General features: G+C 54.7%; 12 protein-coding genes across 12 annotated transcripts; 5 read left to right on the top strand and 7 right to left on the bottom strand.

Annotated features, from left to right (window-relative positions):
* Positions 1-127: 127 nt before the first annotated feature.
* On the bottom strand, positions 128-1996 carry N656DRAFT_705109 (dihydroxy-acid and 6-phosphogluconate dehydratase; the record flags this gene model as incomplete). Its single annotated transcript, XM_064811238.1, has 2 exons — positions 128-1850; positions 1917-1996. The coding sequence occupies 2 exons, from the start codon at positions 1994-1996 to the stop codon at positions 128-130; spliced, it is 1803 nt and encodes a 600-aa protein (XP_064672422.1).
* An 881-nt stretch (positions 1997-2877) lies between these two features.
* On the bottom strand, positions 2878-3687 carry N656DRAFT_704858 (uncharacterized protein; the record flags this gene model as incomplete). The annotated part of the gene is made up of 4 exons (XM_064811217.1): positions 2878-3453; positions 3506-3531; positions 3598-3616; positions 3664-3687. 4 exons carry the CDS (start codon positions 3685-3687, stop codon positions 2878-2880), a joined length of 645 nt encoding a protein of 214 aa, XP_064672421.1.
* Positions 3688-4169: 482 nt separating this feature from the next.
* N656DRAFT_796466 (uncharacterized protein) lies at positions 4170-5427 on the top strand (the record flags this gene model as incomplete). Its single annotated transcript, XM_064817529.1, has 2 exons — positions 4170-4488; positions 4544-5427. 2 exons carry the CDS (start codon positions 4170-4172, stop codon positions 5425-5427), a joined length of 1203 nt encoding a protein of 400 aa, XP_064672420.1.
* Positions 5428-5552: 125 nt separating this feature from the next.
* Positions 5553-6185, bottom strand: N656DRAFT_552126 (uncharacterized protein). The gene has a single exon (XM_064810049.1). The coding sequence runs from the start codon at positions 6120-6122 to the stop codon at positions 5679-5681; it is 444 nt and encodes a 147-aa protein (XP_064672419.1). The 5' UTR covers positions 6123-6185; the 3' UTR covers positions 5553-5678.
* Positions 6186-6292: 107 nt separating this feature from the next.
* On the top strand, positions 6293-7927 carry N656DRAFT_704869 (DNA primase, large subunit; the record flags this gene model as incomplete). The annotated part of the gene is made up of 3 exons (XM_064811218.1): positions 6293-6464; positions 6533-7694; positions 7753-7927. The coding sequence occupies 3 exons, from the start codon at positions 6293-6295 to the stop codon at positions 7925-7927; spliced, it is 1509 nt and encodes a 502-aa protein (XP_064672418.1).
* A 495-nt stretch (positions 7928-8422) lies between these two features.
* N656DRAFT_788241 (phosphatidylserine decarboxylase proenzyme) lies at positions 8423-9729 on the bottom strand (the record flags this gene model as incomplete). The annotated part of the gene is made up of 5 exons (XM_064816677.1): positions 8423-8621; positions 8721-9279; positions 9342-9477; positions 9542-9577; positions 9658-9729. The coding sequence occupies 5 exons, from the start codon at positions 9727-9729 to the stop codon at positions 8423-8425; spliced, it is 1002 nt and encodes a 333-aa protein (XP_064672417.1).
* Positions 9730-10518: 789 nt separating this feature from the next.
* N656DRAFT_777030 (alpha/beta-hydrolase) lies at positions 10519-11966 on the bottom strand. The gene is made up of 2 exons (XM_064814747.1): positions 11808-11966; positions 10519-11753 (listed from the first exon to the last, which is right to left on the bottom strand). Exon 2 carries the CDS (start codon positions 11598-11600, stop codon positions 10698-10700), a length of 903 nt encoding a protein of 300 aa, XP_064672416.1. The 5' UTR covers positions 11601-11753; positions 11808-11966; the 3' UTR covers positions 10519-10697.
* Positions 11967-12886: 920 nt separating this feature from the next.
* N656DRAFT_704829 (uncharacterized protein) lies at positions 12887-14670 on the bottom strand (the record flags this gene model as incomplete). Its single annotated transcript, XM_064811215.1, has 2 exons — positions 12887-13719; positions 13785-14670. The coding sequence occupies 2 exons, from the start codon at positions 14668-14670 to the stop codon at positions 12887-12889; spliced, it is 1719 nt and encodes a 572-aa protein (XP_064672415.1).
* Positions 14671-16087: 1417 nt separating this feature from the next.
* N656DRAFT_552033 (uncharacterized protein) lies at positions 16088-17511 on the top strand. Its single transcript, XM_064810048.1, has 2 exons — positions 16088-17350; positions 17414-17511. Exon 1 carries the CDS (start codon positions 16286-16288, stop codon positions 17258-17260), a length of 975 nt encoding a protein of 324 aa, XP_064672414.1. The 5' UTR covers positions 16088-16285; the 3' UTR covers positions 17261-17350; positions 17414-17511.
* A 1101-nt stretch (positions 17512-18612) lies between these two features.
* Positions 18613-19111, top strand: N656DRAFT_766989 (uncharacterized protein; the record flags this gene model as incomplete). The annotated part of the gene is made up of 2 exons (XM_064813524.1): positions 18613-18673; positions 18756-19111. The coding sequence occupies 2 exons, from the start codon at positions 18613-18615 to the stop codon at positions 19109-19111; spliced, it is 417 nt and encodes a 138-aa protein (XP_064672413.1).
* Positions 19112-19228: 117 nt separating this feature from the next.
* On the bottom strand, positions 19229-20755 carry N656DRAFT_777026 (alpha/beta-hydrolase). The gene has a single exon (XM_064814746.1). It carries the CDS (start codon positions 20414-20416, stop codon positions 19238-19240), a length of 1179 nt encoding a protein of 392 aa, XP_064672412.1. The 5' UTR covers positions 20417-20755; the 3' UTR covers positions 19229-19237.
* A 67-nt stretch (positions 20756-20822) lies between these two features.
* N656DRAFT_777025 (ribonuclease Trv) lies at positions 20823-22511 on the top strand. Its single transcript, XM_064814745.1, has 3 exons — positions 20823-21295; positions 21413-21550; positions 21614-22511. Exons 1-3 carry the CDS (start codon positions 21012-21014, stop codon positions 22053-22055), a joined length of 864 nt encoding a protein of 287 aa, XP_064672411.1. The 5' UTR covers positions 20823-21011; the 3' UTR covers positions 22056-22511.
* The last annotated feature ends 1398 nt before the right edge of the window (positions 22512-23909 follow it).

Here is a 23909-nt window from a genome sequence, read left to right as displayed (position 1 = left end):
CATTGCAAAGCGCCTTTTCCGATGCCCAACAAAACAACAGACATTGCAAGTATATATACAGCTAAGTGTTCAAAACAAAACCATTAGACCAACACAGATCACTTCCTCGAGCGCCATTCCGGGCAGTCTAAGCGCTATCCGTCACGCACCCGTGGCTCGCATCGCTAACCAGCTTGGCGTACTTAGCCAGAGTGCCCTTCTTCGCTCTGGGCTCGGGAGCCTTCCACTCTTTCCTCCTCTTCTCAAGTTCCTCGGGCGAGACTTCCAAATCAAGCACACGCTTCTCACCGTCGATAATAATCTTGTCACCGTCCTTGACCAATCCAATCGGGCCGCCCTCCATAGCCTCGGGAACAATGTGACCGATCAGGAAGCCGTGGCTGCCGCCAGAAAAGCGGCCGTCGGTGATGAGGGCGACGTCCTTGCCGAGGCCGTAGCCCATGATGGCAGAGCTGGGCTTGAGCATTTCGGGCATGCCGGGACCGCCCTTGGGGCCTTCGTACCGGATGACCACAACCGTTTTCTCGCCCTTCTTAATCTCGCCGCGCTCAAGCGCCTCGATGAAGGCATCCTCGTAGTCGTAGACCTTGGCCGAGCCTTCGAAGCGCAGACCCTCTTTCCCTGTGATCTTGCCGACCGAGCCGCCGGGGGCGAGCGAGCCGCGCAGGATTTGGATGTGGCCCGTGGGCTTGATCGGGTTGCTCATCGGGCGGATGATGGGCTGGTCATCAGGGAAGCTTGGGCAGTTCTCCACGTTCTGCTTCATAGTCTTGCCGGTGACGGTGATGCCAGAGCCATCAATGACGCCCTCCTTCAGCAGGTACTTGAGCAGGGCGGGCGTGCCGCCGATCCGGTACAGGTCTTCCATGACGTACTTACCAGAAGGCTTCAAGTCGGCCAGCAGGGGAGTTCTGTCGGATACGGCCTGGAAATCGTCAATGGTGAGCTTGACGCCGACAGAGTCGGCAATGGCGATGAGATGCAGCACAGCGTTGGTGCTGCCACCGAGGATGTTGACGACGATCATGGCATTCTCGAACGCCTGCCGAGTCAGGATGTCCTTGGGGCGGATGTCCTCTCGGAGAAGGTTCTTGATAGCCTCGCCGACGCTCTCACACTCGGCCTTCTTGCTCGGGTCCTCTGCCGGAGAGCTGCTGCTGCCGGGAAGGGTCATGCCCAGAGTCTCGATGGCGGTCGCCATGGTGTTTGCAGTGTACATGCCACCGCATGCGCCGCCTCCGGGGCAGGCATTGCGGATAATGTCAAAGCGCTGCTTCTCATCGATCTCGCCGGCGATGTACTGGCCGTATGCCTGGAAGGCGCTGACAATGTCGATCGACTCGCCCTTCATGCTGCAGCCCGGCTTGATGGTGCCACCGTACACCATGATGCTGGGCCTGTTGACACGGCCCATGGCAATCAACACGCCAGGCATGTTCTTGTCGCAGCCCGGCAGCGAGATGTTGGCATCGTACCACTGCCCCTGCATGACCGTCTCAATGCTGTCGGCGATAATCTCTCGGCTCTGCAAGCTGTAGCGCATGCCTGTGGTTCCCATGCTAATGGCGTCCGAGACGCCGATCGTGTTGAAGCGCATGGGGATGAGGCCAGCTTTGGCGACACTCTCACGCACGAGGGTTGAGAGATCGAGGAGATGCATGTTGCACGGGTTTCCCTCGTACCAGACTGACGAGATGCCAACCTGGGCCTTGGACATGTCTTCCTCCTTCAAGCCCGTTGCGTAGAGCATAGCCTGCGAGGCGCCCTGCGACTTGGGTTGGGTGATGTGGGCCGACACCTTGTTGAGCTGCTCATCAGCGTAGCGGCGAGGCGAAGTTGAGAAGAGACGACTAGATGGTAGGATGAGCTTATGTCTACCATGCGAGCAGCACTGGGTTGTCTAGGGCCGAACATACAGCTGATTCCTCAATGGCAGTGCCCGGCTCGCGGCCAGGGCCCTGGGAGTCCCGGCGCGCAGGAGTGACGGCGACAGCATGGCGGACTTGGCTGAGCGACGAATCGTGGGGAGCTAGCAACAGGGCGCAGAAAGAGAGAAAAGACCAATTGGCCGTCGAGCGGTGTCTTGGAGTTGCCGGCTCTTTCAAAAGACCACAAGATTCATTCAATTGATTCACCTGTGAGGTCACGCAGTGAGAATCGGCATGTTGCTCGAGTTATGAGTCGAGCATTTCAGCGAAGTCGGACCTAAAATTTCGAGTTGCTGAGGTGCAAAAGTCACAGGGACAGAGACAGGGTCCCCGCAAAGAGCTCTCCCGCCTTGCCCCGGCTGCAAGCTGTCATGGAAATCCAAGCTCTCCAATTGGTCTGCCGCTGTGGAGTTTTGCTGACTACCGTTTCTCTCTTCCTGTGTCCCGCATCACTATCAAACACCTATTTGGACGCTGGTGCTACGTATTACGCTACACCGCGTGCTCTACTAACTATATAAGGCCTATGTACATTGCCCTCAGGACTACCTTAAGCTCTGAATTGAGTGCGGAATAAGACATAACCATACACGAATGGCGATGGTAGTTTGTACTGCCAATGCAGCATGAAGGCTATATTTGTATGTAGCTGACTGTCCACGGGAGGTCCGTTACTTGGAGATTCGCCGGGAACCATAAGGCTGCCGAATCTTCGGAGCTTTCTTGCTGAACCTCGCGGCTTTGGTGGATGGCGACGCATGCTACATGGCCATCTTGCACCTCTCTCCTAGCCGTGCTAACGCCCACGCCCCCTGACTCCCGTCGACTTCTGGTCCCAGAGGTCTGGTTTCGTTCGGTTTGGTAAGCCCGATATGGAGAAAAGATTGCAGTCACCGAAATGACGGACGATCGAGGTTGCCCCGTGTGTGCCGCGCATTCTGTCACACCATCATGGCTTCACCTGGCTGGTGCCAGCAGACCCGGACTTGCTGTCCTCCTTGGACCTCTGTGTTAGGATTTCGTCTATAATACCGTGATCCTTCGCCTCCTCAGCTGTCAAATACTTGTCGCGCTCCATCATGTCGTTGATGGCCCGCATATCGTACTTCTCATAGCCGAACGACTTATTGATATGTTTCTGCACGATTTTGTTGATCTGTTCTCGTATCCTTTGTATTTGGTTGGCGTAAATGAGGATATCGGCCGCCTGGCCGCGAGTCCCGCCCAGCGGCTGGTGCACCATGATGGAGCTGTGCGGCAGTGCGTACCTCTTCCCGGGCTCGCCGCCAACGAGGAGAATAGCTGCCATCGAGGCAGCACCCCCAACACACACCGTCGAGACTGGAGACTTGATGTACGTCATTGTGTCATAGATGGCGAGCCCGGAACTCACCTCGCCGCCGGGCGAGTTGATGTACATGGTAATGGGCTTGTCGGGGTTGTCGGATTCGAGCCACAGCAGCTGGGCTACTATCGAAGCTGAGACGGTATCGTCAATCGATCCATTGAGACACACTATCCGTTCCTGGCCGAGTGTCAGCCGCGTGCGAGGGCTCGACAAGGAAGAATCTAGTCACCTGGAGCAACTTGGAGAATATGTCGGCTTGGTCGCGCGGTTAGCGCCAATTGATATCCTAAAAAGACGCGGTGGATTCGGACGGGAACTTACATGTCCGCCAGCCGCCAGACTAGTTTGTCAGCAGCGGGTCAACCAAGGGAGCTCGGGAATGCATACTGTGACCTCGGTGATGTAGGGCATTGGGATGTTGCCTATAGGCGGCACTGCTCCAGGGGAGGAGCTAATCCTCGAAAATCGACGACATTGAAGAGCGCCAATCTTCCGTATAAGGTGAAGTGCACTGCGATGGGAGTTCATGATGGACTTGGGGTGAGCACGATGAGCTCGCTCGAGCCCGTTTGCTGATGTTTTTGCGATGAGGTCAGTGGGACAGTGGAGTGGTTCGCTGTGCCAATGCCCCGGGATGCGCTACTGGAGCTTCCTGGCTTGGCGCCGACGGCTTCCCTTGCTTGCCAAGAGATGGATGAAGCTCAGCGCTGCGCACGGGCTCATTTGTAACTCAGGTACTGTATCCGTACCTCCGTATTCATCACGTTAACCCGTCAGGTATCCGTAATTTTGATGAATTCTCATTGTCAACACTTGAAGTTTTGAACTCGCTAGAATTTTTAACCTTGAGCTCATCTATGTTTCTGGTGGACAAGCCAGCCGGTTGAGACGATATGGACGTTTTCAGCGGTGTATGCTTGAGATCATCGCTCTGCAGGGCATATCGCAAGCCGTTGAACGCGGTTGCTGCTCGGAGAGTTCACAGCAGCATAAACAGCAGCCATGTCGAGGGCTCGCCAGAGCCTGATATGCGACATGTGCAAATCAATCCCGAGGCCGGGACAGTCGAGACGCCTGTTGGCTCCCTACCGATTTCTCCGTTCATGGACCCATTGTTCTATGAAGCCAGGCAGAGGTTCACCAAGAGCAAACCTTCACATTCCCCCTTCAAGAGCACCAAGTTCCAACGCAAACTGGCCAGGAATCCTTACGGTAGAGCGCCCGCCTCATTATTGACCAAGGGGAGAAGCACTAAACTCATACGCAGCCCGGGCTCTGGCAACACCGCCTCGAAATTGTCCAATCTCGTCTGTGGTGCTTCCCAATTTCTTCTTGCAAAGATTTAACCTTGTTGCACACCCGCACACCCAGCGGCCTTGGTTTGTGCCCCAAGATCTCGAACCAAAGGCGCCGAAAGCTATCCCCACGGCCACTGAGGAGACCCGCGACGGGGGATCTCCTGACTCAAGCGCTACCGGGCCTGTTAAGGAACAGCGGCAGGGCATCAGGACCGGCCCTTCAGGATACACCCTTTCGAGCCAGCTGTTGCTGCAGGAAATACAACGCCGGTTCTCACCATACTTCAATGGCCACACAAAACTCATGCGCATGAGCGATCATGGGAATGCACAAATCTCGACGGTCCTGAACCAAGCGGCCTGGCGCGACGACATGGACTCGTTTCTGTTGGACGTGATGAGGAGGCGCGTCGTGGAGTCGCTGCTTCACTTTGCCGGCCTATCCGAGCAACCGGACCGGAACAAATACCTGGTCAAATGCGAGCGCTGGGACGATGCTAAAGACCACAAGCACAGGGGATGTCTTTTGTTTCTGCCCAAGGACGAGGCCCTCTCGGGTTCGGAGACGGAACTGGTTCCCCCAAGACTGTCGACCATGACTATTGAGGGCGTCAAATATGGTAGGAAACTTGCGGTTCACAACCTGCTTGTGTTGCTAGGCGAAGATCATATGGGCCAGCTCAGGCGGGGATCGGCGCTTCTACGGGATGGCTCGCTCTTTCTGCTGGGCAGGCAGGCGACGGTCAAGCTACAGATGCTGTTATGGAAACTCCAAGGGTACATGGCATGGGAAACTCCCGAGGATGCGAAATCTACCACTATCGACGAGAAACCGAGGAGGCAGCCAGCCTAACCGCCCCATCAGGCAGCGGAAAAGTCCAAGATACAAAGGAGCGGCCAGCCATCTGAAAAATTGGGGCTCCAATCCCCGAGATCAACAAGCCGGAAGTTCCCTTCTCTTGAAGAACCTCTCGGCTCTAGCGCTCTCAGTCCCACCACCAGTATTCGGAGCCGGACTGAAGGCTGTACGAGAATTTATGAACTTCATGGTTAACACGACCACAAATCAGCCTCCGTTCCAACCAGCGTCACGGTAGCGCTAAGCTACCCCGGGTTCGGGTTCTCTAACCAGAGGAGATCGAGTTGAAGCCGATGTTGAGCACACCGCGCTGAGAATCTTACGTATCTCAAAGTGCCGGCGGCTGGGAACTTGGACACTACGAGTAGCCTCGACCTCGAGGCGCAATTTACCTCCATTCTGATTTTGGAGTTCGGGCTCGATATACGGGGAGCCGTAGGCATTTCGCCCAGTGTATCATTGTCATACCAGATGCCAGATGTTCCTCGCTTGCAAGACATCACAGAAAAAGGAAAGAGAGGGCACAGTACTCCGTATAGTATTATAGCCCCAGTTGGATATTCATGTATTATGAAAGCCAAGTGCTTGTGGTTGGAGAATAAGCCAAAGCACAAGAGTCCACCCCCTGAGCTGCCGGAAGAGCTGCTGGCATACCATGTCAGGGTTAGGGTTCTCGCGACCATGCTCATTGGTGAATTCGTGTTTAATTGTTCCAAGGGAATAAAGCGCGTCCCGCCGCGTCCGACGCGTCTCCCGCATCAGTGCTATGTTGCCCATCGCAATCCATTCCCATGACATTTGCCAGGGCCAAAGCCTGAAGACCAACTCATAGGGAACTGACGGCCAAGTACCAACCATAATGAATCGTGTAGACGTCAAGAGGCGAAATGTCGACCATCGCAAAACTCAGTTTGCAGATCCTTCATACAAGGAGACGCAGTACCCTTACCGTCTAAACTTCTACTCGACCCCGCCAACCGCAGACATCACTCTCGAGCAGTTTGAACAATGGGCTATCGACCGGCTGCGGAGTGCGTATACAACACCGAGGCCAACCAAGCTTGAGTCCGCACAAAACTAACCATAACTGTCCATGCAGTCCTTGCCGAGCTCGAGGCCTGCTCGTTCCGCAACAAGACGCCCGCCGAGACGGCCGCGCACATGAAGCCGCTGCTCGACAAGTACCTCCCGCTCGACGCCAACAGCTCGCGCGACCCCAAGCTGGCCGCCCAGCGCCAAAAGGACCACTACAGCCACTTCATCCTGCGCCTGGCCTTTGCGTCGACCGAGGACCTGCGCCGCCGCTTCGCCCGCGTCGAGACGATGCTGTTCCGCCTGCGCTTCCAGGCCGACGACACGCGCGAGCGCGCCGAGTTTGTGCGCACCCTCAACCTCGACTGGGACCCCGTGTCGGATGACGAAAAGCGCGAGTTGGCCCCCCAACTGGCAACCACGGTAGGGTTTGGCTCCTCCAGGAAGGCGGCGCAGCAGGTCATGGACGAGGACTGGTGCAAGGTCGAGTGGGTTCGCGTGCCGGACCTGGTTGACGGCCGCAAGGTGTTTCTCAAGGCGGGCAAGGCTTACGTGCCGGGGCGAGAGCAGCAGAGTATGGTGCTGAACGAGTTTACCTCCCGGTTAGAACGGGCGCTGGAGCTCACTGCCCGCGCCCTGCCCCGGTTAGACGAAGACGACCGCCTAACGCCCATCCTCAATCACCTCTCAAAGAACTTCATCGCCCCGGAGTCGAGCTACACCGGCACGGGGGCCGCCATTGAAGGGGCCGAGATGTCTGCTCGCAACATTGACAATCTGTCGCAGCACTACCCGATGTGCATGGCGCACCTGCACCGCACGCTGCGGCGGGACGCGCACCTCAAGCACTTTGGCCGGCTGCAGTACAGCCTCTTCCTCAAGGGCATCGGGCTGAACCTGGAGGAGTGCCTGGTGTTTTGGCGGTCCAGCTTCAGCAAAATCACCGACGACACCTTCAACAAGGAGTATCGCTACAACGTGCGGCACGTGTACGGGGATGTGGGCAGCGACTCGAACCGCCGCAGCGGGGGGTACAGCCCCTACAGCTGCCAAAAGATCCTCACCGAGCACCCGCCCGGCCCGGGGGAGGCACACGGTTGTCCATACAGGCACTTCAATATGGAGAACCTGGCGGCCCTGCTCCAGGCCTCGGGAGTGACAGACCGGGCTGTGCTGCAGGGTGTCAAGGAGGACAAGGAGAGTCAGAAGTTCCATATGGCGTGTAACCGGTATGCTTATCTTTACCGCTCGCTGTATTTTAGGCTACTCAGCTAACGTTTTCTACAGGGTCTTTGAACACCTCCACAAGGCGGAGCTGAAGCGCGCAAAGGATGAGGGTATCATGACGGCCGCCCAGCTCGAGACCATTGTGCACCCCAACGAATATTTTAAGCGAAGCTACCTGCTCAAGAATTTGAACAAACAAAAGGGGGGTGGGACAGATGTCAAGATGGAGGGGTGACAGCATTGGTGGTTGCCACCGGAGGTCACGCGTGAGGACGTCAGCTGAGTTGACTTGAGTGGCTTTTCCGTCTTGGCTAGGGGGAACTGTGACCCTAAGTCGGTGAACACCGGATGTTTTGGGCCCGGAGCGTGGTCTGTGGAGTGTAGTGGACGGCGCATGAACAAGCTGTATTGGGATTCTGGAGCATGTATGGGGGATTCAGGGGAAATGGTGCAAACGGACTCGCTCTTGTAAATCCTGGGTATGCATGTAATGAATTTCTTTTATGTTTAGGCAGCCTCTTGTGCCCTGTTCGTCGCAGGTCGAACGAGTACATCACCGGCTTAGACATACGGCAAAGCGCATTGCGAAGTAGTTCATGGGAATATCATTGGAATCAAGCACTACACAATCGGTTCTCCCTCAACCCGAAAGCATTACTCCGTACCGTCGTACGCCACTCGTAACTAGATCCTAGAAAACATCCGCACAGTGTTCTGACAAACCCTTCCCCTAAACAGCGCGACCCAAACTCATTCCTACCTCTACCGCGACCTGGATCCGCTGTTTGCTGAGGTCAACCAGGTCCTGGTCAAACCGGATTCTCCCTTTTTGGAACACAACGAGGATCGAAGACCCGCCGAACTGGAAGATCCCTAGCTCATCGCCTTTCTTGATATGCGCCCCCTGTTCCTGGAAGCGGCTATGGATTCTGCGAGACATGTTAGTGCCACTGCACATCTTTCCGTCTGCTTCGTTGTCCATTGCTCGTCCTAGGGAGCTAGGGCGACGCTTTTGGGGTCTTTCTTACTTGACTGAACCCACGTCCGTAGCACCAATAGCCACAAACAGCACATCCCCAAACTCCTCGGTCTCAACGACGACATACTCCCTCCTATTACGCGTCAAGATATCAACCTTGCTATGCAGCGCTATCGCATCGACCTGGTAGTAATCCCCGGGGACGCTCCTAAAGAGCTTGATCCTGCCCGTCACGGGAGAGTGGTAGCGGTGGTAGTCTTGGGGCGACAGGCGAAAGCTGGCAACGGCGCCTTCGGAGAACTGCTTGCCAAGCTCGGTGTCCATGACAAGATTTGTGATGGAGAAGTCGCTGCCCTTGATCCAGAGTCTGGCCGTCTCGGCAACCGACTCATAAACAACAGCACGCGAGTCTGCGACTACCACGGCTTTCGACGCATTGTTGGGTTCATGAATCGGACGCGAGCCCGGCTTGTGCGCTCGTGTGAAGAATTCTTCAAAGTTGCTGTACTTGTCCACGTCGGATGGTTCAAAGTCGTTCATGTTGATGCCGTACGTGTCAACGAACTTGCGGATTTGCTTCTTGGACTCGGCTGTGCCTTCTTTCTTGCCTGGAACTAATGGTCAGTAGAGGTTTGGCTTCTAGCTCTGTCTGGACTCTGGAGATCCTTGCCTTGTTCGAGAGACTCGGAGTGTAGATGGAGACGCATGGCATGAGTAGTGTCGATCCATTCGGTGACAGGATTGAAGAGAAGAAGCAGCTTCAGCTTCTTCAGCAACGGCTGCTGCTCTCTCTCTAACCTGCCCGTCTGGTGATTCGGAAGCCGTTAGCTACATGTTCCAAACGAGAGTAAGGGCCTGTAGAATACATACTTTCCGGACGCATGTCATCCACCCCCATTGAGCATTCTAGATACCGAGAGAGAGTAGGTTAGCGAACTTAGCTATTATTTCTCGTTGAAGCCTGTCCTCGAAATCACATGGCTTACCGGATGAATCCATGACATCAAATAGTCAAGAATCGTATGTAAAATCCGATGTAAGATCTCAGTGAACTCCATGTTTGCAAGTCAGTTGCTTTCGATGAGAGATGGTAGATATTAGAGTAGAACGGATATATTGCTCGGTTTGGCTTTGACAAGAGTGCTGTATTTAAAAGATCCTCATAACTTCTCGAGTGTGCTTTCAAATGATGTGGGAACCAGGAATGACGTCAATATAAGTCGGCTCTCAATGCGGTCCACAGACGACGTTGGAAGTGCCAGTGAGACTAGCTACTCTATGCAGAGCCGTCTGCGAATAGCATATGAACTGGATAGAAAACTGGCTGATTTCTACTATTGGGCTTTAATGGGAACCGTTGGAGCTGGGAAGAGAACATTGAACAGTGAGGTGTACGGACAGGACAAGAGTGCTTCTGGCCCAATATAACAAGCACAGAAAATGGGAAGGGCTAGTATCCGCCACTTCTCTAATTCGTACTTCCATCCTCGATATGAAAAAATGAAGATATCTTGAAACTGAAAGAATTCAGGGGTATCGTCTCCGCTGCGATTTGACGTTTCACGGGTTTGCCTGACGCCCGGTTCAAGTTCGCTGACTTGGTCCTGTTTTGGCCGAATGAAGTAGCCAAATAACTTATAAGGTTCCAGCAAGGGTTTACGGGCAAATACACCGAAAGTTCGAGTCACTGGCCTTCGTGCTGAGAGCCCCATGGTCTGATGTCTGGCCGAGAATGAGGAGGCGGCGACTTCACTTCTCTCGATTTTCACGCTTGCGTGCTCTTTCGACGGGGGGAAGCCGGCCTCATGTCGTATCCCACGCAACGATACTGTTTTGGGTATTCGTGTACCTGTTGAAGCGTACTTCGGTTGGATCAAAGCGTTTAGTATCTATAGATGTAACCGTTTTCGTCATTCCCTTTACCTCCAACCCGCCATGCGATCCCAGAAAACTGGCTCGAATTCAAATCGAATCAACGCAGAGATTCTCCAGCCAAGGTACCCCCGGGCCCCTCAGTGGTGACTGATCACCAGATCTGATCCTTTCTTCCTGCTTCAAGCTTGAGGCACGCCTGTCTGATTGCCTCGGTCACCGCTTCAGTACTTTCCATCTCGAAGATGTTGTAGTGATGTCCTGGGATGTCCATCACCGTCGTTATCAAGTCTTCTCGGTACTGGCCCCATCCGAGAAGTCGGTCGTCTCGGTGCGTATCTACCATGGCGATTCCCCCTTCCGCCGGCACGGCTTCCATTGCTCGGAGCAATATCACCTTGGGGGGTCGTGCATTTGTATGATTTGTCGAAGCTGTCTTGGGCTCGAGGGGAGGTGTATTTTTTTCGTGCCCGCCGTCACCCTGCTCTTGTTGTTCGCCGGTAGGTTGCGCCTCTGCCCACTCAGGCAACTTCCACTGCATGAGCATCTCTCTGGCCCTGTCAAAACATCGCAAAACCCGCTCCCGCGTCTCCTGTTTGGTGTGCTTGCTCCACTGTATGGTGCGCGGGACGATGGGCACCGAAGGAGGGGTTGAGACTATCGGGCAGACCGAGTCGATCATCACGATCCCCAGCAAATCTAGCGTGTTTTGGGGGTCGACGGCTATAAGGTGCGCCACTTCGAGGGAGAGCAATCCACCCAGCGACCAGCCTCCGATGATGATTTTGCCACTTGGAATCACCGCCTTGATGAGTCCAAGATAGTGCCGTGCCATTTCCGGAATTCCGCCCTCCCATCTCTTGCCCGACTCGTAGTTTGGGTTGAAAATGCCGTAGACTTGGCGACCCAGCTCGCCCAGGAGATGGTACGAATAGACTGTGCCGCCACCATCATGGATGAGAACGAGTGGCGTCGCTTCCTTGACCGCGAACGGCCAGTATGTATGTCTTGGAGCCTCCTGGATGAGATTTGGGTTGGTGTCGAACATGGAGCCCATGCCGCCTGCTGCCCGATTACGCACTCAGCGGCTCAGATCATCCAGATGTAACCAGCAGTAGTGAGCGGAAAGTAGGAAGGACCAGTCACAGTTTGCCTTCGTATAGCAATGGCGGAATTCTTGAGGTTCTGGTAGGGTGAAAATGCTTGTCTAAATGGTGAGCCCAATGAGGGCAATTGCAAATGCGGTTCGGTGGGGGTTACCTGAGGAATAAGCCCCCGAATCTTCGGACCGCGACGGATCGCCGGGATCGGGAGGACTTTTAAGATGGATACCTACCTTAAGGTATGTCACCATATGTGGATCCCCACGAGCGGCTTCTACGCAGCTACTTCAGGGGTAATCTGCTGTAGAATGACCTGCATCACACGAAATCGAAGAAGCGAACACTTGCTACCAAAGGCTCAGGTAGCATTCTATATTCGGCGCGAAGGACTGATGAGTTGCACAAGGTGTAGAAAGGAAGTGGTTTAGGTTAGGCAAGAATGAGGCGCAGGGAATCTGGGGAAGGTGCAGGTAAGGAGGTTGATCGTTAATGAGATGTCACCTTGTTGTACCAAGCTGGGGATGACGGCACCTGCCACCAAGGACGGCCCACCAATATTTTCGTTGGCCTCCTAGCCAAGTTTGGGTAGCCGTTACTATATTCCAGTTAATCATTGTGGTTTTTTTCAACACCGGGTATCTGGTGCTAGTCAAGTGATTGATTTTGAACTTACACTCGGTTGTAAGCCGGTACACCCTCATGCTTCTCCTTTTGCAAAGCTTGAACCACAGGGCACCCCTTTATTTGTCACATCTTCCCCGTTTTTGGGGGTTGAAAATCCTTTAGGAGACACGCGGCGATGAGATCACAGGTTTCTTTCCTGACTGCCGCTCATTCACCTTGCAGGCAGGCAGGCGTCGATATACCGAAAAGTCTTACGTACCGGGCCTAGAGCATACCTTCACTGTGTATCAGACAGCTACTCGATGATCCAGAATTCAAAGATGGGTTAACGACAGAGAAGAGAAGCATCGGATGGATGCAAGACACGGATCGATGGAAGACTGAGTGTCGCGCGGTATATAGAGCAGTAGTATGAGCCTCCCCGGCGAAGCGTTCGCTTTTGCCATTTTTTGTATCACACTGAGGGAAAGCAAGAATCCAGACCAGGCATTCACCTGTCCATCAAGGTAAAACACCAACCGGAGGTATGAATGCACTGTTATTAGTTAACGCCAAACAAGAGGATGAGGAGATATGCAAAGCAGAACGCCACAGCCGGACAAGATGCGAGAAGCCCTTACTCCAAGAAGGAAATCAGCTGCTGCAGCTGAGCCAAAGGCCCAATATGCGCAACGTACCCGTCGGGCCTTACGAGGACGTAGGCTGGCCTTGTGAACCCAAACTGCGTGTGTAGCTTGCCCTCCGGATCCGTAAACCACTCATCACCCGATCCAACCAGGCTTGTTTCAGCTTGTATGAAGTGCAGCTCCACATCGCTCTTGAAAGCTTTCACGACAGTTTCTCCCGCAGCGACGAGTTTACTCTCCTCCCAGACATCATCATCCCCAGAGCCAGCAAAGATCATAAAGTGATGCGCACCGCCCACACACACCCGATGCAACGTCGTCTCCTTTCCGCCCTCGTCACCACCCTCCGAAACACTCTTCGTAGTCGTCTTCCTAAGCTTGCCGTCAGGCAGCCGATCACCACCCTGCACGGGGCCCCGGAACCCTTGCGCAGTTCCTACAATTGGGCTACAGCCCCTGTAGGTGACCCCAAACTCGGACATGAATTGATAAAAGCCCAACCGGCGCTGTTTATTGCGCACCACGAAAGGGAAGATGTAGCGCACAAGAAAGTCCCGGATGAGATGGAAAAAGGGATTGGTGCTCGAGGTAAAGGTAAACACTCTGTCCGTCCCCTTGAGAAGGGCGTAGCCCACGGGACGGCGCTCGGCATCGTAGGTATCTAGGAGGGCGTCGGCACGGGCACGGGCACGGGCAGCGGAGGCATCTTTGCCCCCGGCGTCGTCCGCGTCCCGGAGGTATTTCAGAGCGAGGGCCAGCTTCCAGCCGAGGTTGATGGCATCCTGCATGCCCGCGTTCATGCCCTGTCCGCCGGCGGGTGAGTCTGGCCCAGCCCCAACAAATGTCAGCTAACATGCTTTCTTATCGGTTCCGGTTGTATGTACGTACGGATGTGGGCGGCGTCGCCGGCGAGAAAAAGACGGCCTTCGCGGTAGTGGTTGACACATCTGTGATGGAGCCGGAAGCGGGATATCCAGACCGGATCCCTGAGCGTCCCAGAACCCGGCTGCGTGACGGCACTGAAGTAGGACTGGAATTGCTCCAGGGTCGGCTCCTCTTGGTCCTTGGGGATAACTCCGTCGCCTGACGCGACGATGCGGATGGTTTTGTCGCTCAGAGGGAAGAGTGCGAGAACGCCCTTGGGGTTGAGAAAGAGCGAGACACGATCTTGTGGGAGATTGGAGTCGTGTAGGTGCACGTCACATAGGAGAAAATCGTGTGGATAGGCGGCACCTTCGAACTTGAGCGTCTTTGCCGTCTTGCGGACGAGACTGTGGGCTCCATCACATCCGACGACGTACTTGGAGCGGACATAGATGGTCTTCCCGTCGGAACTCTTGAGCGTCGTGTTGACGCCGTTGTCGTCCTGGACTATTTGCGTAGCAGTGAAGGGCCGCTCGATAACGATATTGTATTTGGAGAGACAGTCATCGAGAAAGCACTCGGTCTCGGCTTGGGATATGTTGAGCGGCAGGACAAATTCGGTGTCAGTGACACCGAGGTCATCGAAATCGAGGTTGACTGCAAGTTGCCCTTTGACGTAGGCAGCGCCACCTCGAATACTGCGGCCTCGACGAACAAGGACGTCGGATGCTCCATGCCGGTTCAGGAGCTCGAGAGTACGGGGCTGGACAACCAGGGCCCGACTCTTGTTGCTTCGCACTGGTGCTTGGTCCACAATGCGGAAGGATACGTGGTGAAGAGCGAGCTCCAGTGCCAGAGTTGTCCCGACAGGCCCAGCACCCACGATGAGGACGTCACAGTCATGTGTCATGGTGAAGGCAGCGGTCAATGTACAAGTGTAAACCGACCTTGATGATGTTGAACCTTAGGTAGTTATCGAAGAACGATCAACTGACATAGTGCAGTATTATATCTTCATGCGAATGTCATACGTGTGAGATGCGATTGCTTCATTGCCATAGCTACCTACCTTACCAATTGCTGTATGAGCCCGGAAGCCGACACGGGCAGCCGCCGATGACTGCCAAGTTATGAGCTGAGCTAGGTCCGGCCGGAAGCGCGAGCCACCGGTGGCTCGACGCTCGCTCGCTCTTCAAAGGGTTTGGCTAGGCCTTGGCCGACGACACTTTCCGGCATCGGGATGATCGGCGCGCAATTCAACGCGAACCAGATTGCCGTAAATTGCGGCCGGAGCCCAGCGTGACTTCGATTACCCGTTTGTTAACTTGGACTGCTCTTGGTGGACAGGCAAGCCTCAGCTGAGGGTACATTGCAGCTGCCAGTGATGGAAAGCGCGGAGGGAAAGAGGAAGTGTGGTGACATAGGGGAGATCTGCAATGAAACCTAAACGGCGATGACATATCGGCCAGCTGGCACGGGCCTCAAAATTCAAGATTCCCCATCACAATGAACACAATAACTTGTCCTCGAACAAGGGAACCTGGAAGTTGCGAGGAGACATGGATAAGACAGATGCGGAAATCTCAGTCCACGCGCCATTTCCCGGCAAATGTGTAAGGTACGTACATGACTGGGGTGTGGCACAGTTGTTGTGTGGCAGAGCTTTTTGGGGAAAGAGGCACAGCCACCAGCGGCCAGAGTCACGCGCACGGACCAATTGAAAAAATTGCAGAATGCAGACAGGCACAGACCACCATCAGCGGGTATATAATCTCGCTCTCCCTCCTACCTTTTGCTCTGTTTTCTTCTTCTTTTCCTTAGCTCTCTTTGCCTTTTGGCTTAGATCAAGTGTAGTATCTGTTCTTTTCAGTTTAATCTCTGAAACTGCTCTACGGAGCAGAATCGTGATTATTCCAATTTTTGTCACTCGGCGGACTTCCCTCTGGGCTTGCCCATGGTCGTCTGCCACAGTGTCCCTGGTATTACACTGCCTCCAGGCGACGCGAACTTCTTTTTCATTGCACTCCTGGGCTTTGCTTGGGATGTGAGGAAGAAGACCACGCGATTTGAGTGCAAGCCATCCAAAACGCGCCACTATTAGAGTTCCTATTGAGCCGTCTTTGCGCATTTGTTCCCATCATGATGTATGTATTGACACGGAAGCTTTTGAGTCGGCTCGAAGGTTGAAACCAACAAAGTTTCACCTAGCACGTGATGATATCCCCAATCTGTGCATCGTACTGGAGAAACAACGATTTTGACGGTGACCTTTGTCGAAGTTAACCTGCCGCTGGTCGGCTGGCGGGAATGGAGTCAGCTGGCCGTATGGTATTGACATGGTGGAGAATTGCAAGGCAGTGATCTGTTTCAAACTACCTTCCGAACTTGTGGAATATCTTTCTCGGTTCCTTGACCGCCAATGCCATCCATGAGTGTCTTGCCGGTCACTGCAGTATGCGCCATACACAACAAGTTCACGACCAATAGCTTTTGTAGGCAACTATTCTCAACTATTTTAAAGGATAATGAGCGGACTCCGCGCCTCACGGCATGCGCCGGGGTCCCGACAGTCAACGAGCTGCAGCAATGCAACCCATCGATCCTCATCCCTACCCGCGGCTCCCGCCCGCGCCGACTGCTGTAATGATACTCCGAGTCGCATACCAACCGCCCTCACCACCTCCCATCCCTCCTACAACCTCCACAACGCCCAATACCCGTCACCGCATGCGAAACACGAACTTGCCCGGTACAGCAAGATAATCCGCCGCCTGCAATGGAAACTTCCTTTCCTCGCCCAAGGCTACAACCTAGCCATCGATCGGCTCGGCAAGGATCCCGTTGCGGTGGCTGAAGCCGAGTTGATGTTCAAGTTGGACTTTTTCGAATACTACATGCTCATTGAGAGGGCCCTGGTGCACCTCCTTGGGGTGTATGGTGTGGACGTTCCCAAAGGCGGCTGGAATCAACCCTGCGCCGATAACGCCGGAAAGTCAAATGGGTTGGCGGGGAGCGCGTGGAGCAAGAACAAAGGCCAGCATCGGTACCATGCCAATGTTCTCGCAGCGCTGGATAAGGAAGATAACCCGCTACACGAGACACTCGGTACCGGAGAAGTGCGAAAGCGGCTCGGGAGGGCAAAGGATCTGCGGAATCGGTGGAAGACAGCGGGAGAAGAAGGATGTGAGCTTGAGGCCAATAATGGCTCTCTTGAGGGTTCCGCCACTGCGAAGGGGGAGCGCGAGTGGCATACCAAGAGGGTTGCCTCGCCGCTGGAGACGTACGATCTCGAGAGGATGCTAGAGATCATCTTCAAAGGGCTGGATGACGCCTACCATGTTGCCGAGCAGTTTGTACGTGACGGTGCTCGGCCGAATACAGACGCGGACATGGATATGGTCGAGGATGATGGGAGGGTGGGCCATGATGGCGTAGGGCCTTGGGAGGAGGAGGACCAGTGGGGGTTCATGGTGGATGCTATGGACTGGGAGGCCGTTTGAGGTGGGGGCTCTGGCCCTCAGGAGGTGGCATGAGATCTCTGGCCATAACGGAGAGAGAGATTCTGCATAAACAGCATGGTCATCTCTACGGTCTGGTTCCTTTCCGCGTGCTAGCGTAGCACCGGCTTAGGCTAACAGAGATACGTGTTACAGGTATCCTGGCGTTGGCAACGAGGCAGTTACCAGCCAGGAAAGCCAAACGAGACTCTACACAGGACGCGATCTGAAAACTGATGCCGTGTGCTTGGGTCAGATGAAGAAGTCACTAGCTGGGAAGGAAGCATCACCACATCCCGGTCAAGGCGAGGCCCTGTTCGTTCCATGAGCGTTGAGCACTTATAGCTCTAGCGTAGAAGGCGGCTACTGTTTATCCTGTCACGACATCTCAGTACGAGCGACGTCGTGGAGCCTGAGACCTGATTCTCAAGTTAAGCACGTATGACAGGCGGACGGATGACGGAAGAATCCAGAATGAGGCCCCTCGCTTGCTACGTATACAAACCCTTACGGTTTGCACCTACTCGTTCGGACGAGTGCCCGGTTCTTGGTGTCACCTGGTCAGCCATTCCACGGCACCTGCGGCCCCGCAGCTCCGGCAATCGTAGGGTTTGCGGTGCATATCTTATAGTACTATGCATGCGGGTCGTGCCAGCTCCGCATCGGATCGGCTTTGTGCTCCATCAGAAGTGGTACGGTGGGCGGATTAGCCGTGGAATACGAGGGTGGTCAAGTGCCGATCCTTGACTGCAGTTGCATCTCTGCGCCGCAATCAGCGACAAACCTCGGAATACGAAAGGAAAGCACTATGTAAGCAGCTGTTCCATCGTCAAGCTGGCAGGTGCAGCGGTTTTCTGCGATGAGCACCTGCATTCTTGCGATGGCCGTTGAGGTGACAGCCGGATGGATGCAGCTTCCATTGGCGGTTGCCATTGTCGCCTCACCTCAGACGGGGAGAATTTGCGGAAGACCGAGGCTATGACGACACAAGGGAAGGAGCTGCCGTATTAGGTGAGGACGGTCGACGGCACCGTACGTACTCCTCAGCAGTGGAGTGTCAACGGCTGCGGTTGCCAGAGCTCGCCAGAACCTGGTTGATCATGGACAGAGCACTCCTCCTCCGGGGAAGCGAGGAAGGACCCCAAGAGGGCAGCACCTCAAGGATATAATGGACACTGCCCGACCTGAACCTCTCCCGATCTTCTTCTTCTTCTCCAGACAACTTGCTTCACTTGGCTTGCTCATCACCAGAACAACATTCATCAATCCACAAACAGATCTCAGACAGCAGTCTTCCACATTTCTTCAAGCCATCATCTTCATTCACCAATATCAGTCCCAATCCACCCATCAAGATGCAGTTCTCCAAGATCCTCAGCATCCTCTCTGTCTTCGCCGCAGCTTCGTCAACCACAGGTATGCTGGGCCCCCGCTATCCCCCTTTGCACTGCCTGCAGCCTATTGAGCCAACACTGACACCAACATCGCGCCTCCATAGTCTCTTATGACGCTGGTTATGATGACGCAAACCGCTCGCTCACCGCAGTGGCTTGCTCGGACGGCACCAACGGCGTCATGTGGAAGTACAACTGGAAGGTTCAAGGCGATGTGAAGAACTTCCCCTACATCGGCGGCTCCGAAGCTATTGGCGGCTGGAACTCGGGCAACTGCGGCACCTGCTGGTCGGTCTCGTACAACGGCAAGACCATCAACGTTCTGGCTATTGACCATGCTGGCTCGGGTCTTAACATCGGACTCCGCGCCATGAACGATCTGACAAATGGGCGGGCTGAGGCTTTGGGCCGCGTCGATGCGGCCGTCGCGCAGGTGCCTCTCACCAATTGCGGTCTGTGAGTGGGTGGTGGCTCGGGCATAATCGGTGTTTCGGTTCATTGTGAGGGTACTTCGGCGTTGAATTTTGGCATTTGTATGGATGGAGGTTTAGACTGGGGGAGAGCATAGGGAGGGACAGCTTGAGTGTTATGCAGTAATGCCAGTCACGAACGTCTCATTTTCTTTCTCGCAACCAGCCCTGGCCCTCAGGAAGATCGTCATGTCTGTGAGCATTTCTGCGGAATACCAGTGGCCCAGGCCCTGGTACTCACTCCACGAGACATCGAAGCCCAGGGCTCTCAAGCACTCCGCTGCCTCTTTGCCACGCGCCATGGCCACGTTTTCATCTTGATCCCCATGACCAAGAAAGATAGGGGTATCAAACGACCGTGGACGCGAGGGTGGTGGTTTCAAATCTAGTTCCAGCTTCTCTATCAACACCTTCACAGCGCGAGCAGCTCCGTCAGCTGGCTCCTCATTCTCGACGTTTCCGTCGCGCACAAAGGGATCAAACCCCTTCTCCCAATAATCATCTGCAGAACTCAATTCCCGCTTCTGCTGCTTCCCATTATCAGAAACAATACTGCTCATTGCTCGCTCAAATGGCAACCACCCGCACATCCCTAGATAGCCCCCCAACCTCTCTCCGTCCCACAAAAGAAGCGCCACCAGCCCAGCGGCGCAACCTTGGCTGATCCCGCCGAGAAAGATATTCCCCGGCCCGCCGACGAGTGCGGCCTCCTTGCGGATCAGCTCGTGAAGATGCGCGACGGTAGCGTGCAGCCCATCAACGGCACGCCACTCCTCGCCTTCGAACTGCCGCCACCACCGCTGTTGCTGCTGCTGCTGCTGTTGGTGGTGGTGAAGGCGTTGGTGGGAGGATAGATCCTCGTTGTTGTTATTGTCCACATTGACGTCGAGGTTGAGGTCCATGTGCCAGGAGTCAAACCACTGGTTGATGCGGCTGCGTTTGTAGATTGTTGCGCGCTGCCGGGGCGCGCAAGGGAAGAGGAGTTTTGCTGTGGGGAAGGCGGTTTTCAGCGTGAGTGGTGATGATATTTGAGGTTGAGGTTGCGATTGGGCTTCTGGATCTGGCCTCTCCAGGGCGGGTTGTGGCGGTTGTGATGAGACCAGGTCGCTTGGAGCGGCTAAGGGGGTGTGGGTGGGAGGTGATTGGAAGGGCGTGGAGAGGAGAGCCGGGGCGAATTTGGATGCGCTCGAACCCCGGCCATGGAGGAGGATGAAGGTCTGTTTCGGCATCTCTGGGGAGGTGATAGGGTGGTAGGTTATGGGAGGGGGAAAATAATCCGATGAATGAGGAGCCATCTTGATGTGCACTGTAGGCTGTATTGCCAGAGAAGTAGGGGGCGCTTTAGTTTCTGGTGATGGTTGTATTGTTATCCTCTTGGTGGTTTCGGTAGGGATGACTTCTACCTGTAATCAGGGGCGGATGCTTGTGAAGGTGATAGAGATTATATGATCCTTCATTGTGGCGGTTTTCAGGTACGGCTATTGACAACAGCAAATGAATGGGCTAGCACTTCAACAAGCGAATCGCATGTACTCTTTATATGGCATTTGTGGTGATAAATCCGCAGTGTTCGATGTCTGTCGTGACTGCGGAGCCTTCGGTATGGCATCGGACGTTGCAAATCTGATTGCGCGACTCACAAGGTTCATGTCTCGGTTGTGTTGGCGGTTTAACACTAGGGCCTGGGGTGCAGCGCCAAGCCCTTAACAGCCAGGGATGTTCAGGTCCTATCCTCTGGTTCTTGACTTCATCCCATCCCAAAGCCGTTCCCGTCGATCAGCAGTGTGTTCATTGTATCTCGCAGTAATACCAGCTTGAATTTCCGATCGCATCGACGAGGCTTATTCACCCACACTGACTGCGATTCCGAATTACTATCTCGGCGGCGCCATGGCGCCTTCGCTGCGTGCCCTCGTTTCCTATGCAAGCAACTTCCTCTCGCAGCTCCCACTCTTTGATAGCAACCTGCGCAATGTCTCCCCATACGAACCTCTCAGCGGCGCACCGAGGTGTCCAATTGACGACGGGCCAATGAGCTGCCACAACAAAACGGCTGTCGCTGGCGACTCGTGCTGTTTCGTCCACCCTGGCGGCCGGATCCTGCTCATACAATCATGGGACCAGCGGGTGCCTGCTAGCGGCATTGAGGAGGATTGGACGTTGCGTGGCTTACGGTATGAGATGCTCTCATTCTCTCCCGCGGTTCCAGTCAAAAGAGGCAAACCTTAGCCCGGCAGACTAGGAGGACAGAGCCGAAGGACCAGCGCTGACCTTGACCGCTAATACATCAGGCCCGTTCTCTGCGATGGCACTCATCATGATCAATACTGCCACCTGGCTCCATATTACACCGACATCGCCACTGTGCTGCGGAATTATGGCCAAGACAATCTCCTAAAGTTCATGAGCCGCTACTGGCCCGCGGCGTCGTAAGTTATCCCCATCCCCCATCCAACGAGCTTGGAGTTCCTAAACCCTTCGTTTATCCATAGAGGGCCAAACTCCCTCCTCTGGGAGACCGAATATAACAATTACGCAACATGCATCAACACGCTCTCCCCTCGATGCTACGGCGCAGCGCACAAGCCCGGGCTCGAGGTTGTCGACTACTTCACCCGGGCGGCCGCTCTCTTCCGCACGCTCGATACCTACAGAGCCCTCGAGAAGGCGGGCATCGTGCCAGACTCTGGGCGACACTACGCGCTGGCTGACGTCCAAAGGGCACTGGAGAGGTTCACCGGCGGCAGAGTGGTGTTGAAATGCAACGGCGGCGGGGCGGACATTCTGCAAGAGGTCCGGTATGTCTACTTCATCAAGGGGAGCTTGCAGACGGGCCAATTTGTGCCAGCCCAAGATCTTGGTAGAGAAGAGGAGGCGGGAAACTGCGCCCCTTTGGTCAGGTATCTTCCCAAGAGGCCCAAGGGAGAGCTTTGAGTTATGAGAATGGCCGCGTAATCATGGGCTGGGCTGTTTGGCTGGGTCTTTTGGGCGTTCCGGTATTTTTGGGTTCAGCATGGATATGTGTAGGTTCCCAGGTTCCTACTGCCCGGTGTGTGAAGGGCTTGGCTTCCGCGCTGTAGTTCGATACGCAAATGACGGGCCGACTGTTGCCTGGAGGCAACCTAAGATGATAGTCTCTGCAGCAAGAAAGATCTGTCGCTGGTCAACGCGCGGAGAGAGGCCTTTCTCTCGGGCCATTCTCCTCGCCAACCCCGAGCCAAGGAAGGAGATGGTCAAGCAGGCGGCTTCCCATTGTTCGATGTCTAGGCACAAAGGACCGACTAGAGATGGGGTAGCGGCTCTAGCTGCAAAGGACACCTCACGAATAGATGTGGAACAGATGATCTCGAAGCGATACCGACTACAGCTTGCTGCCCAGCTGAATTGAACCTATAAAGTGGGGTTGTTCAGGCTCAGACACTTGCATCGGTCCGAACCACGACCCGGACCAACTGGAGTACAGATAGGGTCGTGCAGCACCTAACGTTAAGGGGCTTCGAGGTTCCAAACCATCACTGACAGCGGTTGACCAGCTACACAACAAGTCCTGTTTGTCAGGCTTGAAAGATCGGGCCTACTGGCAAGAGCTTTGCTCTGAAAGGCTGGATGGAGACTGCCGGATTTCGAATAGTGGGTTGACAATTGCTGTTAAGTGATCCCGTCGTGGGGGATTTGGGGGCAGACTGTACTAAAGCACGATTAGACTGACTTTGGTAATATTGTATTATCCTACACGTTCCACAGTCGCCACGGACCTGGCCATCACGGAAACATGGCTCATGGGTAAGATATGCGGCGCATTGATAGGTGTATGACAGTCGAGGAAGCGGGTGTCAGGCTGAGGTTTGTCGGACAAGGTTAAGCGGGCGAGACTAGGTTGATTGCCTAGCCCTTTGCATTGGAGCAGCAATCGACACAAGGTTCTCTGTGTTTAGCACGAATGCGTCCCAGTGCGGTTGTACTCGGAGTACGGAGTAGTGCTGACCGTGATGCTCGAAGTCAGGGAGCAAGGCTGAGTGAGGATCAGGAATCTGGTAAAAGATCTGATTGGGCGGAGTGGCATGGAGCTGCCCTCAGCCTTGTCGGCCCGATTGTGGGCGGCCAGGGCAGAATATGCTAGGGATCCTCCGCATTCCCAAGGCTCGGCCCCAGCTTTTACCACTCCTTCAATGCAACCTCGTCCCCGTTTCTTCTTTCCCCGCTGTCAACCAAAGAAACGGTCTGTTGAACGGTTTCTTTGCCATTTGCCGTACACAGTACGGAGTACATACCTAGGCACGGGTGAGTCGGAGACTGGAACGGTGCGCACTGCGCAGGAATCCGTATCCACACCATCGTTCGGATGACAGGATGTCGCGCATAAGGTAGGCGGTATCGCAGGGTTCGACTGTCGGTGACCTATGTACTTTGACCCTGACCCATTGCCTCGGATCATTCTGTATTGTACGAAAGCACAGTCATCATCCACTGGATGTCTAAGGTAGGTAACATTATCAACCAGGCGTGCATTACACTATGTTTTAAGGATCTTTGGTGTTTACGAAGTACTCCATAATCACTGTTAGTGTTAGGAGCAGGATTGCCGGTTCTCGGCAGATGCGTGTCGCGCCTTGATGAATTGGCACTTGGCAGCTTGTCAGTGCACGCTGGCAGCGAGGATCCAAAACCCCAAAAGCAACAAGGATACACTCTTCGTGATGTCCGATGCCCCAAATATATCACCCATACGTGTACTGAACTCAGGTTGCGAATAGCTAGATTGGACATGAATGGCGAGAAACGGGGAAT

This window comes from Canariomyces notabilis, assembly GCF_033297395.1.
Source record: "Canariomyces notabilis strain CBS 508.74 unplaced genomic scaffold N656scaffold_5, whole genome shotgun sequence".
Classification (NCBI taxonomy): Eukaryota; Fungi; Ascomycota; class Sordariomycetes; order Sordariales; family Chaetomiaceae; genus Canariomyces; species Canariomyces notabilis.
Note: the sequence above shows the minus strand (reverse complement) of the source record. Positions and strands in the feature narration are given on the sequence as shown.